General features: G+C 48.8%; 1 protein-coding gene across 8 annotated transcripts in view; it reads left to right on the forward strand.

Moving 5' to 3' along the window:
* NFYC (nuclear transcription factor Y subunit gamma) overlaps window positions 1-13,271 on the forward strand; it is a 31,061-nt gene extending 17,790 nt beyond the window's left edge. For 6 of the 8 annotated variants that reach the window (XM_054086162.1, XM_054086161.1, XM_054086163.1 and 3 more), the window contains 8 exons: window positions 909-980; window positions 2,421-2,534; window positions 2,832-2,927; window positions 6,862-7,035; window positions 7,336-7,494; window positions 10,952-11,059; window positions 11,790-11,849; window positions 12,372-13,271. In XM_054086162.1, coding sequence (XP_053942137.1) covers window positions 909-980; window positions 2,421-2,534; window positions 2,832-2,927; window positions 6,862-7,035; window positions 7,336-7,494; window positions 10,952-11,059; window positions 11,790-11,849; window positions 12,372-12,491 — 903 coding nt within the window. In that variant the 3' untranslated portion in view covers window positions 12,492-13,271. The remainder of the gene's footprint in view (window positions 1-908; window positions 981-2,420; window positions 2,535-2,831; window positions 2,928-6,861; window positions 7,036-7,335; window positions 7,495-10,951; window positions 11,060-11,789; window positions 11,850-12,371) is intronic. The other 2 variants (XM_054086169.1, XM_054086168.1) reach the window with 2 other exon arrangements.
* Window positions 13,272-14,384: the final 1,113 nt, after the last annotated feature.

Genomic DNA, 14,384 nt, shown 5'->3' on the forward strand with positions numbered 1-14,384 from the left:
TTTTCCGAAGCCCTTTGTGGGCAGGGATTCTACGTTCCCGATGCCATGGGATGTAGCCTCAGCCTTCCGCACTTTTTAAGAGGCTCTTGGATTATTGTTTTATTATCCCCCTTTCTACCTCCAGAGAGGGGAGCCTGGTGTCCAGAGCAAAGCTCAGCGGTTCCCTGACCCAGGAGCTCTCCCAAGGATGCGTCGGTGCCTCCCGGGGCGAGGACGGTGCTTTGGTGGTGTCTCCGCTGCTGTTCCTGATGGGTGCATCCCAGCAGCTGAGCGGAGCAGCAGGAGTTGGGACAGCGACAGCGCTCACCGAGTCTTCTAACTCAGCATTGCAGCAGTGCTCTTTGTTGGATTTCTTCCTATTTTGCAACGAAAAACAGAAACAGAAGAGAAGAGGTTTTTTTTAAACAAGGTTCTTGGAAGGTTTTTATCACCAAAATTTGTGTCTGGCACCAAGGACGTACAAGTAAAGCAAACGAGATTTTGTCCTGTGCCCTACGGAGCTCCCATGTGCCTTCGTTTTCTCTGGTGACTCTTAGTAAATTCCAATGGTTTCCGAGTCCTGAGACACCTAATCAAATTAGTCGCTTCAAATAGAAATAGATGCAGAAACATGTGACGTTAGAGACATTCTCTTCTGCAAAACAACTTCAGCGTTGAGGTGGGATGGCAGATACGATTGTCTGACAGAGAGTTCAGTTGAGTTATGTCAGTATGAAATCCAGAGAAGCGGGTGAGAGTCCTGGGGCCTCAGGAGAAGCTGCCATACCTCAAAGAAAATGTTATTTTTGTAAGTCTAGTTTTAGCCAGTTTAGCTCCAGACAACACAGACTTTGTTAAACGTTTCTTATCTTACCTCTGTTTCCAGTTAAGTGTCACTAAAGACTCTCTCAAATGTGATCTGTCTGCAGAAAGACTTCAGGGTTCAAGAACTCCCTCTTGCTCGTATCAAGAAGATAATGAAGCTGGATGAAGATGTGAAGGTAAGCTTGTGGGGCTTCTCCTTAAAGATTTATGATCTTTTTGGTGGATATTGTAGCTATAATTCCTTGCAATTCGTTACTACTTATTATTTATAATTATTTTTAAAGCACAACATAACAGTTGCCTTGAATGCAATGTTACCTGGCCTCCTAGAATTAAACTGAGCTGGGAAAGCAAAGTCACCTGAGGTCTTTGCTGAAGGCTCTTGCAATTCTGCTGCCTTCTGCTCCATACTGGTCTGTTGCATAATTCTATGTATCTCCTGTTTTTACTAGAGCCAAACTGTCGCTTTTCAGGGTTCCTCCTTTTTCTTTCTCTTGACTCTTCCTTTCACAAAGCTGTGAGGTGTTCGGTATGAGGATTGATGGTGCTCAAACGCGTGCTGCGCTCTTTGGAGCTATATGGAGAAAATAAGGAATAATTTAGATGGATAACAGGGATTTGATGCAGTATTTGAGCTGAACCCTTGACGTGTGGCTGATAATACATGAATCAAGTCCTCCCTGTTTTTTTTAAGTTGGAAAACTGTCAGACCCTGAAGTCCTAAGAGAAAAGGGGATGGTTTGTACTTCCTTCTTGTTTTTCTCACTGCGACACCATCCTTGGGTTCAGACAGCCTTTAACAGTTAACTGAGACCCTGACAAAGGTGTGTGGTGTCTTCCCGTACAAAGCAGCTTTTCATTCCGCCCGGCCAGGGAATGAGCCCAGGCCCCTGAGATCCCTGTTCCGTGTCCGAACTCACCGAGTTGTCACATTTTTGGTGATTGAGGGCAGGATGAGATTTTAGGGCAGAGCAGGGATGAAGGGGCAGATTCTGGCCTGCCTGGAGCATTATTTAACAAGAAAGCTGTACTAGGGAGTAAGCGTTAATGCTAGCCAGCTAATAACAAAAGCGCTTAATTTGAGTAAAATTGAGCTGGAGACTTTTTAAGGAAAAGGAATTTGGTGAGACAGAGCCTTTGCTTTGGCCTCCAAACCTCCTGTGCAATTTCAGCATTCATTTCAAATTAAACAAATGTTACAGCTATAAAGTATGGGGCAGGTTTTAAAACAAGCCCTCAGCCCATCCTCTTCAGTTTGAGTCGTTCCTGCACGTGCCGAGGCACCACCAGGAGAAGCTGCTGATTGAGTCCCTCGGTGAGCGTGCGCTGATGCCATTTACTGGCCTGCCACAATCTAGAGTTGATGTTTGACTTGTCATGGAGGAAACTGAATTAGAGATGCATTTTAGATGCCCAGTGCTGTTCATGCTGTGTTTAACTCTTCGGGCTGTCTGAGCCAAGATATTCTCCTGCGGAAATTCCCCAAACTTCACTGTTAATGCAGCTGCTCGGATTCGGCTGATGTGATGCAGTTGCTCTGAGTGCCGCTTTGGTGGGTGAGAACTCTGATGGCAAACCTAACAAAAATAATGTTTAAATTGTACATTCAATTGCAGATGATCAGCGCGGAAGCTCCCGTGTTGTTTGCCAAGGCAGCTCAGATATTCATAACAGAATTGACTTTGCGAGCGTGGATACACACGGAGGATAACAAGCGCAGGACTCTGCAGGTAACGGCGCTGCTCTGACCCACCTTCAGCTGCTTCAGGATCTGCTTCCAGCTCTTTGTTTCCATAACAGGAGACGTGTTTTGTAGACAGTAACTTCAGTACCTGTGTTGGTCACTATAAACCTGTGTACGAAGCGCAGGGCCCTGTGTAACCGTGCCACTGAAATGCTTGCTTCTTAATTTGGGATCTGGAGAGGATGCTCTGCTTTGACACAGTTAGAAAGCTCTGACTTTAGAAGTCTGTTTTGTCAGTGGATAAATAAAGCTGAAGAGCGGTTTTCCCTTTTTGTTATTGCAGAGGAACGACATCGCTATGGCAATTACAAAGTTTGATCAGTTTGACTTTCTGATCGATATTGTTCCGAGAGATGAACTGAAGCCTCCAAAGCGTCAGGTGAGAAACAGAAACGATTCCCTCGTCGTCTGCCCTTCCCTTGGTGTGATTGCAGTTTCTAACTAAAAGAGAGTTGATAGAGCAATACAGAATCAGATTTAAACATGAGGTTTGTGCCCCTCTCTCTTAAGTGTTTATCTGCAGTGGATTTCAGGTTCTTAATTTTTTTTAATGGAAACAGAGCTTGAGTGGAGGTTTTTAAGGAGCCTGACTTGGCATTTACTGAAGTGACAAAACCTGTTGAATAGCTCTGAAACCAAATGTTGCCAATTCAGCTTTAAAAAGTGTGCTGAGTCTGCATGCTTGGACTTGCAGACTTCTTTGCTGACAAGTACCACATCCCACGTGTATTGGGGCAGTTGTTGCTGCTGTAAACATCCTTGACTGGAAGCTGTGAGGTGTTAGAGGGAGCTTTCAGTCGGATGTTTACAGCTGCAGGCTGCTGCGGGCAGCTGAGCGCCAGAGCTTGAAACTCAACAGGGTCGCGTTTCCCTCTGTATCTGAGACTGTGCTGAAAATGCAATGAGATGGGGTGGAAGTTCAGTCTTGCTGCTTCAAATGCAGGAAGAGACAGATCTAGATGAAGTTATCTCCTTCGCCTAAAAGCTTCGTCTTCTGCTGCTAAAAATTCTCCAGTTCAGTGATTGCTCCTCTCTCTCCGTTACAAGTTGGTGGGGAGATACACCGGCTGGGATCCCCACACCTCCTCTGGGGGACGGCTGCGTCTATGCAGTGCTGCACCTTCTTCAGCAGCTCCTGGAATCATTGCCCAGGGCTCAACCAGACCGATTTCTGCTCTGAACAGTAAATGTCAATAGTTCTATAACAATTTCTTCAACTGTTTCCTGATACTTTTGAAGGTTTGCGGCATGCTACTGTTTGAAAAGAACCAAGGTGGTCCTTAAAATACCTTCCCTAGTGAGTGGTGCTGGAGAGGGGGAAATACTGTGAAACATCTTTCTGGCAAGTGTTTTACTTGGCATTTTTTCTTTGATGCATTTTTTCATATTCCAATGTAAATCTGGGTAACGCCCAAGAAGATGCCTGCTCCGAGCGTAGAGACCGGCGGCTCCGTCGGGGACCTGGATTTTGGGGGTTGCTCTTCTACTTATTGTCTTGAAGCCCTTGTGGTGCTGCTGAAGCGATGGCCACAGGGAGGAAATCTGCGCTTCATCCCTTCTGGTGATGTCCTGAGCAGACTTTGACCTCTCATTGATTTCCAGAAGCAGTGCGAGTCTCTAGTAAGCAGCAAAGATACCTTTCCGTGTCCCAGTGTGCCACCAGCTGTGGTTGAAATGAGCAGCATCCCAAGGCCTTCCCTGCAGGTGTGCTGGAAGGTCTGCATTCCATGTGTCACACATGGGAGTGTGGCACGGCTCCTTCCATCCCTTCATGGAGTTCCTTGTTTTATCCCTGCAGCAGAGATGATTTATCCCAAGATCATTAGTTCAGTGCAGCGTGCCCGGCTGCTCTCGCTGTTTTGTTTCACCGGGGAAAGGAGAAGGCACATTTTGGTCTGTTTAGCTTGATGAGCTGGGTAGGGTTGGCTGCAGCCTGAAGTAACCCAGGTTAATTCTGGCATTACAAATTCCCTTCTTTATCCTTTAGGTGCCTCATGCAGTTATTCTGCTTTGCAGTGCTATTTTTAGAAGTACTCCATGTTTGGGAGGGAGAACATTCCCCATACCTTTTCCTTGCCGGAGCCTTTCGATTCACCCCAGAATGCTGTGATTACAGAACAGTCGAGTTCTAAAATCAAACGAATGCCTGGAGGATTTTAATAGTGCGTACGGCTACGAGGTGAACATGATGATATGTCACACCAGAGCTGCCTCTCTTGGATTGCCCAGCAGCCGCAGTGAAACTCTGTCAGGTTTTGGGTTGAAATAGGCTTTAGAGATCCATCTCTCTCCGATCCATCCCTGTAAGCGTTGCAGAATCAGTAGGAACACTTCTCGTGGCAAGAGGAGTTTAATGGAGCAGTAGCTGCTCACTAAGAACGTCAGTTAGGAAGTTGCAGTAGAAAATATCCCTCTGATCCCGCGGTGCTGGGAAGCGGCTGCTCGTGAGCTGACAGCCCACACTTTTTGGCTCGGGGTGCCGTCTATTTTCTCTGCCACGGAAAAGGCCGTTTGACAAAGTTATAGCATTCATTACGTGGAAGAGCTGGGAATGGAACCACAACTGTTATGTTGCTCTGGTAACTAAAGCTGTGGCTTGAAAATAGGAGATGGCAGAGGATGTGTAATAACCTCGTTTCAGCAGGTTTGGGTTTAAAGCCACGTTTGCCTGTAGCAAAGACAACTTACAGAAGTACTCGATTGCCTCAATTGTTTCAAGATCCAGCTAGGAAATTAAGATTGGAGTACTCTAGGAATAACTTATATAAGGACTAGGCTTTACAGAAGCAGCCGTGTGCAGTTTTTATTGAATCATAGAATCGTAGCATGGTTTGGGTTGGAAGAGACCTTAAAGACCATCTGGTTCCATCCCGCTGCCATGGGCAGGGACACCTCCCACAAGGCCAGGCTGCGCGATGCCCACAGTTACTGAAGATCTAATCTGTTGAATATAGATTTAAAATATGTTATTAATCCCTTTCCAAAGGACTCGAGGAGGCAGGTATAAATAATCAGGGGCCTACCACGTGCAGGAAGCATTGTGTTTGACGCAGTGGTTGCGGTACGATGGGACAGTGCTCACGTTTGTTCCCAGAGCCAGGCTTAGACTCGCTTCTTGTTCACAGCCAACTGTGAACAGCTTCACATTTTTTTCTAGTCGGCCGTTGAGAAACCTCCCATACTAAGTCTTCTTCTTAGTTGCTGTCCCTCCGAGGGACTGGCATCTGAGCGAAAGGGCTCTCTTGCTCTCGCCTGATGCCCGTTGAGACAACATCTGCTGATCATGTTTAATGTGATTTTTTTCTTCTCCCGTTCAGCTGGAGGCACTGAGCAATGCCTGAGCAAAGCCTCATTCAATGCAGGGGAGTCGAGCAGCCACGTGTAAGTGGGAATCTGCCATGCTGTAGCGCGTGTAAACATCCTACACTCTCAGCTGTGAACTCGAGGTGGCTGGGAGAGGATTGTTTACGCCTTCTGCCATGGAGTGAACATCCGGTGAGCTGTGTCTTCCCTAAGGTGCAAGATCCGACTGTTCCTGTGGGGAGCTTAAGAATTCCGGTTCTGGAGTGTTAAACGCTTGCCATTTAATTTCTGAGAAGCTGCTACTGTGCCTAAAATGTTGTTAATGAGGGGCTTTTCTCTCCTAAAGACACATAGAGAAAACAAATGAGCAGCATTGCAGCCTGTGCTGCTGACAGTGAGCTAGAGCAGAGCCTCTTGTTTCTTCACTCCAAGATATCTGTACTACCAGCAGAATTGGGCATTTGAGCCACAGTACCAGGTGAAATTGTTATAATTTGGGAAAGACTGGGTTTAAATCAATAAATAAAGGCACAACGGTATACATCAAGTCTGTGAGTTTTATTCCCAGGGGGTTTAACGTCAGGGCTAGATTGAAATTTATCTTGGGCACGTAGGGTAAGGAGAGGGGGTTGCTGACAGCTGGGGCTTTGTGAGTCTTCCTGGTGCACTTGCAATTCAGTCTGTGTTAACAGGCAATGATGGAATTTACTGATGAGGAGTTGTGTGGTTTTCAACTGTGGTACTTTTACGTATTTGCTTCTCGTAATGAAATTGGTGATTGCATTGTTATGGGTGGGGTATTGGAAATGGTTTTGATGTCCACGCAGCTGAGTAAATGCGGAAACCTGTTTCAATTTCCCACTTCAGATTTACTTAGGGAAACTGTCACAAACAAGGTATTGAAGATACGTCCCGCATGCATGCTTACGGGGGGATGTTTGGCCGTGGTTGGGCTATTTGGGTGTTGATCCGTTCCTTCACGGTTTACCTGTCGTTTCCCGGTGCCGCAGGAGGAGGTGCGTCAGGCTGTGACCCCAGCTGAGCCGGTCCAGTACTATTTCACGCTCGCCCAGCAGCCCGCTGCCGTGCAGGTCCAGGGGCAGCAGCAGGGCCAGCAGACCACCACGTCTACGACGACGATCCAGCCAGGGCAGATCATCATCGCGCAGCCGCAGCAGGGGCAGGTAAGCCACCAGCGGCGCTTGGCGGGGCGGCAGAGCCGGCGGAGCCGCTCTGTAACGTATCGCAGTGCCTCGTTCTGACAGCTCAGAACAATCAATAACAACAGAAATGAGTTTTCTGGTCATAGCAGGTGCTCAGACGCCTCTGTAACAAGGGTGATTTTGGTCCTGGGTTCTCTTTGTGGTGATTTAAGCATCAAGAAGTAACAGCGGGTCTAGGGAGCCGTCTGTCTGTCTTTGTATCTTGTGGCTGTTTCCCCCATGTTCAGTCCGTGCTTGGTCCTTGTCCCCGTTTGACTGCAGACCACCCCCGTGACGATGCAGGTCGGAGAAGGCCAGCAGGTACAGATAGTGCAGGCCCAGCCGCAAGGACAGACCCAGCAGGCACAGGGTGGGACTGGGCAGACCATGCAGGTCATGCAGCAGATCATCACCAACACCGGAGAGATCCAGCAGATACCGGTAAGGCTTCGCCCCTAGAAACGTGTAACAGTCTGTGAGCAAACTGTCTGCTGGAGTTCTGGCATGAGACGCGACGTGTACGCTTTTTTAACTGTAAGAGGCAGTTTGGATTGAGTGGTGTTTCCTGTGCTTAGAGAGGAAAACTAACCAGGTGGGGACATGGAAGGGGGCAATAAATCTGAGCCACCTAGGACAGATTCGGTGCACACCCCCAACACTTTCCCCTGAGTGAAATCGTTGCCATTAGGAAGCAATAAATAACATATTTGCTGGATAAACCTCAGTTCTTTACTCCAGTGTGGTTTCAGTAAAGCATAATGAACTCCTTTTGCCTTTAATTGGTTCTGAAGTCCTGACCTGGCAGACTGAGTGGGAAAGGTGCCATCTGCGAGCTATTAATAAACTTTTACGTTATAAGAAATATTTCTTATCATCTTTTGAACCGGTTGAAGGAATAGCTTTGCAGAACCAGAAAATCTCTGCTCACTTTCACGTCAATACAGACGTGCTGTGGCCTTGAGAAAGGGGTTTAGAGTTACAGCATCAGCAGGAACATTCTGGCATGTGTACTAGGTAAACATGCAGGGCAAAAGAAGTCACGCTTTTCCCCCCCCCTCCTGTAACTTCACAGCAAAGCTTGGGCTTTCGGTTCCCATCTGGAAAATTTCACACTTCTTAAAGAAAAAGCAAACCTGTCCGGTCCCGTGTACTTAACTCACAGCGCAAAGGTCACACCCAGGGACGGGGACACGTTACAGTTTGATCTCTGTTACTGAGAATTGTGCCCACAGCTGTGGTAAAACTGATCTTTCACACAAGTTTCACTCTTGGAGCCTCACGAGTCTTCCCTCTGTACGTTTGACAAAGGTTCGGGCTTAAACACAGCGTCTTGAAGAACATTTAGATTGTGGGCGTTGCCAGATTCTTCCAATTCCCTTCCAAATTCTTTTCATCTCTCAAGTCTTCAGCTGATTCCTACTGCTTGGCTTCAGGCGTTGGGCGGAAAGGAAATGAATTGCTTGCCAAATATGGTGTTTTACTACAAACGACCGTTTTTCTTCTTTGCACTCCCCGCTACCTTTCTTCCATGCTCTTTTTTTTTTTTTTTCTTTCTTCATTCCCTTATGAAACCCTCCAAGATCCTTGTTCTTTTTGGAAGGAGATCTCCACCTCCAGCCTCGGTGAATCCACTACAGCAGTGCTGAATGTTGCAGCGTCATCCTTTGGCTGAGCAAGAAGAGAAGAGTTCCCTGCGAGAAGGGAGCTTGGAGATCTGCTAGGAGGAGGAATTCTTTATAAAGTAGCCATGAGGGGGCCATAAACTGCAGGAAGCGCTCTCCTCCCTGTAGGAAGATCCTGTCGCAGATGGTCCCATGTTTTAGGAGTGTGAGACTGGAGGCTTTTTATTTAGTTTTGGGCTTTAGCCAAGCCTTGGCTGCTGCCTTCCCCTTGCCTGGGAGCATGGAAGGACAGGGAGCTGCGAGTGGGCCTCAAGCAGAGGTGAGACAGAAGCTGCCGAGTGCCGTGTCTTCAGTCTTTGGGAGCACCTGGGTCTCTAACAACTGTAAGTCTGCAGACGGAGCAGCTTAGGAGCAGAGGTTTAATGAAGCAGTCACAGTTGGTGCTTCTGTACCTAGCAGAGATGCTGGTTTGGCTGTAATTAAGAGGAGGATTCTTAATCATGGCGTGTTGAAGAATCACAGTTTGTGCTGAAGGAAGCATCTTTCCCATTGCTTACTTCCAGCAAGTGGAGTAAAATGGAACAGGGAGCCAAGCGCTCGCTCCAAGAGCTTTTTAGTGCCCTAACTTGGAAAGCACTTTTTGTTTGGATTCACAGAGCTTAGTCCTTGGTCTCTGCGGTGCTGCTTGCCTTCTGCTCTCTTCCTACTGTGCTTGTCTTATTTTCCGCTTGAGTTTCCTTACTCGACATAGTCAGTGCTGTCTTCTGACAGCGCCTTCCCACTCTGATATCTGCTCAGAGCATCTTTTGTAATGCAGATACGACAGGTTGAAACCCTGGTAAAACCAGCGGTGCCTCTGGTGACTGCAGGGGTGTTGGGAGAACATTACTCATGGTCTTTACTGATTTTTCCATGTGCTCTTGATCCTCTCTGCTCTCTGCTGTGATTTACGAGTTACTCCAGGACCACAGGTCACCCATGGAAAGGTGGCTGTTGCTTTTTAAAACTGAGGAAAAAACAGGGGTTATATCAATTAAATGGTAATAATTTGTTTGTCTGCATTACTTCTATGTTAAACTTAACCTGTGTCTCAGCCAGACCTCACTGGACAGGTTCTTCGGAGTTTACTCTCATTTCTGGAAGAATGCTCTTTGTAAACCACTTTCACCCAATCAGTGAGCTGTGTCGTTAAAATCTGTGCAGGGAACCACAGGGTGGGGAACGGGATCTGCAGGCACAGAAACAAATTCTTTACTGAAAAGTTTATGTTCCTGTGGAGCAGATTTGCTCTTGAAATAATGTTGGAGCTTTTAGGCACATCTGGTGTAGTCACCAGTGTTTGTGTAAATGCCAAGACCGCGTTCTGGGCACTTGAACCTTGGTCAGTGAGCAGTTTCCAAGTATTTTATATGTCCTTCTTTCCCCTTTTTAAAAAGGAAACAACCTCAAAACATTGTTTTTATATAATTTAACCTTAAGGCTGCGAATCTCAATGTTCTAAAGTTAAATAACACTGAAAGAAAAATTCAGCAGCTGTATCGATCATACCATGACCGTGTTATTGCCCCTCAGGTTTGAGGTAGTAGCAGTGGCTGTTGATACTGCAGAAAATGCAAGGTGAGAGTTGAGGTTACCATGATGACATCGTCTTCATGTCCTGCTCCGTCCTTGCCTTGCACGATCAGGGCTGTAGGAACTGAATTTGATGTTACACACAAAGTATTGACACGGAGCGCCTTGGCTGGGTGGGTGCTGGCACGTATCGGCAGAGAAGTGCCTTAAAAGCTTCCCAGCATCACCTGGCAGTGTTCCTGGGGTTTGTCCTCACTGCTGTCTCTGTGGAAATCCCCCGTACATTCTCCTGTATTTGTGGCAGGAGATGACAGCGGTGTCACTGTGTGCAGGTGACTCATAGAGGTCTTCCTGTGAAATGGTGCATCACAGGAGCGACTCTGTTCTCAGAACCACAAAGAAAAATACCTGTTCCCAAAGCTTCCCAAAATTCAGCAGTTAATGTGCTTTAGCTACTAACTGACCGTTCCCCTTCTGGAGGAAGAAGTGATGTACTTCAGGAACCAGCAGGAGTCCGTGGACTTCATCCTCGCTTTGGCAGGGTCGGTGGTAGTTGCTCATCTCCACCAGGGATCAGCTGGAGCTTCCCGGTGCCATCTACTGTTCTGGCTTCTGTTGTGGAAACAAGAAGGCAAATTTGTGTGTTTGAGGTTGCAGAGTTCCCTGTTTAATTCTCTTTCCCTGCCCCCTCCGCTTGTCTCCAGGTTCAGTTGAATGCTGGCCAGCTGCAGTATATCCGCTTAGCCCAGCCCGTGTCAGGCACCCAGGTAGTCCAGGGGCAGATCCAGACGCTTGCAACCAATGCACAGCAGGTACGCTCTTCAACCAGCAGGGCTGACATTAACTGTTAAAGTGTTGTTCCCTAGCTCTGAAACTGCAAACTCCAATCAAATATACCACCTCTTGGGCTAGGGTTCCTGCCTTTCTCTTCTTCCTGTTCCTTTCATCAGAATAATAAAGCAAGGAGCAGAGCGGGACTCTCCTTTACCTGTACGTGAAGGGTGCATGCATATATGTGTGTGTGTGTGTCTCGCTGTATAAAGCTCATGCTGCTTCTGAGCTGCTTGCAGGTAAAACTTCAGCTCATCAACCTTCTCTTTACTTCTCTGCGCCTTCTGGCGGGGTGAGGGAGGAGCAGCCGTGCAGCCTCTCGGGAAGAAGCATCAGGACCAACGCTGGTGCCAGCAGGTTGTCTCATGTTCTCGTTGAGACTGGTCACTAAGGGATTCTTCTCTGCCTTCAGAGGATGGGAAGGCTGCTGCTTTTCCGTCATCCTGGAGACCATGTTCTCCTTGTGGAAGTCAGGGAGGACATGCTTGTGTTTGGTTTGGAACGGCTGAATCCCATGTCCTTTGTTCCTGACTTGTGGTTAGCACCAGCATGCCTGCGGGCTGGCAGCCTGAGCCGGATCTTGCCACATGGTGGGGTGATGAAGTTTGAAAGAGTCTAAAAGCTCTCGAAAGGCAGCAGCAGAATGTTATTAGTGGGGTGCTGACCCTCTCTGAAGTGCTGTCGGTGATCATCCTTCTCTTACCCTTGCAGATAACGCAGACAGAGGTCCAGCAAGGACAGCAGCAGTTCAGCCAGTTCACAGATGGACAGGTAAGATCTTGATCCCTTTGAAGTCAAGGGCTGGAAAGACCCTCCTAAAGTCTGCGTGTTCTAGCAGATCCGCTCCTACCGATAAATCACAGCTGCTGCTACCAAACCCTCAAAGGAGCGGGATAAGCGGATGTTGTGCTGCTTTTAATTCGGGTGGATTCCTTGTGTTCTGTTGCGCTCACTCCAAATTAATCCAGTCTTTTGCACTCTGGGTGGGATCCGCTTTAGTCCAAACCAGTTTTGGAATAAAGATCTCAACGTCTAGCTGGTGCCTGATGCACAGGTAGCCTGCGCTCGCTTTGGGCAGCAGGAATTCATAGAATTCTTTAGTTATGGTTTAGCAACAAGTGTCTAGTGGCAATGCGTGGTCTGGTTTGGGACAGATTTTACTTGGCCCTGAGAGTTGCCGTTGCCACCCCCAAACCGGTGGGGTTAATGCGCAGCGTTGTGCTTAGAGGGAGCTGGTGCTGGGTGGGACGCGCACTGACAGCCGTTTCCTTCTCCTGCTTCCATCTCTGCCAGCAACTCTATCAGATCCAGCAAGTGACCATGCCTGCGGGCCAGGACATCACCCAGCCCATGTTCATTCAGTCCTCCAGCCAAACCTCGGACGGGCAAACGGCGCAAGTGGCAGGGGACTGAGCGTGGGCGTTGCAGCCAGCCCTCTCTCCGCAGGGAGACGAACGCGAACCAGCCTGACGCCTGCCGTACCAGCCTGATCTGGGCAATCCATCTGCTTCTGCCTCGCTGTACTGATACCCGGCCTGCAGTTGGCTGCGGTCTCCGGTGCGCTGCACGCCTTCCTCCGGTGGGTATGAGCGAATATCCAACAGACGCTGACAAGAATGCAATACTTGTATTTTTAGAAACCGATATCTCAGCCTATCCAGCTGCTCGTTCAGATCCATAAAACTGAGGGAGAACTAAATCAAAAGGAATTTGTAGCATCTCATTGAACAACGTGTAAAACGTTTTTATCTAGTAAAATCATTAAAGGGTACTGCTCCTGGTTTGTTTGACGGAGCTTTATTCCTGGTATTCTGCTTGTACTTTTTCCCTGCATAGAGCTAGATCCAGTCCTCCCCTCTCTGTGCTTTATTAGGGGTGTTTGGGGGGAGCGCATGTGTGTGTGTTAGGTTTTCCTCTCCTGCCTCCTTTTTTGGTAAGCTGGAGCACTGGCTCCGCACAGCTCAAGGGCAGGGAGTAGGGGAGGAGTAATTAAAGGGAAAACAAAATAAACATTCCTTGTACGATGACTGTGTTTTCTAAGGGTAAAAGACTCTTTGATTTGGTCTGGTTTATCCCAGAAATACTAAGGGCAGTCTGGACAAACCTCAGCCCTGCTATTTGCTTTTGTACCGCCTTCGGTTGATGCATGTAATATAGGCTTCATAAAATTAAATAAATCTCCTTTGTAAGATAGTGCTTGTGCTTCCTTTGAGATCCGGGGCCCAGGCTCATATCCTGCCATGCGTCCCGAATCCCTGCAAAATATTACACCTGCAGCAGTGAAACCGGCAACGGGGTTTGAGGGCTCAGAGAAGGAGTTGGACGCGGGCTGGAGTGACACAAGTGGTGAGATGGAAACGCAGGGATGCGGCCACACCAAGAGGTCTCTGTGCAGATGCCAGGCAGTGATCGCTCCCGCAGAGCGCATTCCAGGGCTGCACCGCCTCTCCCTGTGGTGTCCTGAAGGAGCAGAGAGGGGTTTGGGGCAGCTTTGAATGAGCTCCTGAGGTCAGGTTTAACTGAACACACAGCGTTGGGCCAGGTTTAGGTCTTGGCTAAACCTGGGATGCGGGTTTATAACCAAGAACTTTTGCGCCTCCAACATCGAGCGGTCTGATAATGTCAGAGAGGCTCCGTGCGGCGCTGGCAGAGCCGAGCGATGGCACCAGCGCTGGCAGAAGCACCCCCTTTGCTGCAGTTTCCCAGCGAGGAGAGGTTGGCTGCTCCACGCACGGCGTGGGACCCGGTCCCCTGGCTCAGGCTGTCCCCTGGCAGCGCCCGTGGGGGACGAGGTGAGTGGCCTGGTGCAGGGTGAGCAGCGCTCCGGTACCGGTCCTGCCTTCTCCTGCCCACAGGACCGCCGCGGGCGGCAGCTGCTGCTGGGGAAGGAAAGAAAACTCCACCTCAGCATTTGGCTGGTGCAAACCACGGAATCTGGGCCAAGTTGTTCCAGTCGGGTGAGGGAGCTTCTTGCGTTAGCGGCACCTCCTGGGTGCTCTAAATATCGGTTTTCTTATTTTTCGCCTTTTTCTACCCCTCTATTGCCTGGCAGCCAGGGCGGAGGGCGATGCAGCCCACTGCCTTCCCCAGCGTCCCCTCTCTGGGGCTGCAGCCCGGGGCAGGGGGGCAGCAGGGCTGGGAGCGTTCCTGCTGGAGCAGCTCCTGTGCAGGGAAAAGATGGAGTTGGGGAGGGAGGGAAGCTCCATGCATGGGGCTCTGGGGTCTGTGCTCCCCATCCAGCCCCTTCCTCTGTGACCACTGGTCGCAGGAGCTGCATCCTGCTCCAGGGAAGGGGCTGCACCGGCT

The sequence above is a fragment of the Cuculus canorus genome, chromosome 22, assembly GCF_017976375.1.
Source record: "Cuculus canorus isolate bCucCan1 chromosome 22, bCucCan1.pri, whole genome shotgun sequence".
Taxonomy (NCBI): Eukaryota; Metazoa; Chordata; class Aves; order Cuculiformes; family Cuculidae; genus Cuculus; species Cuculus canorus.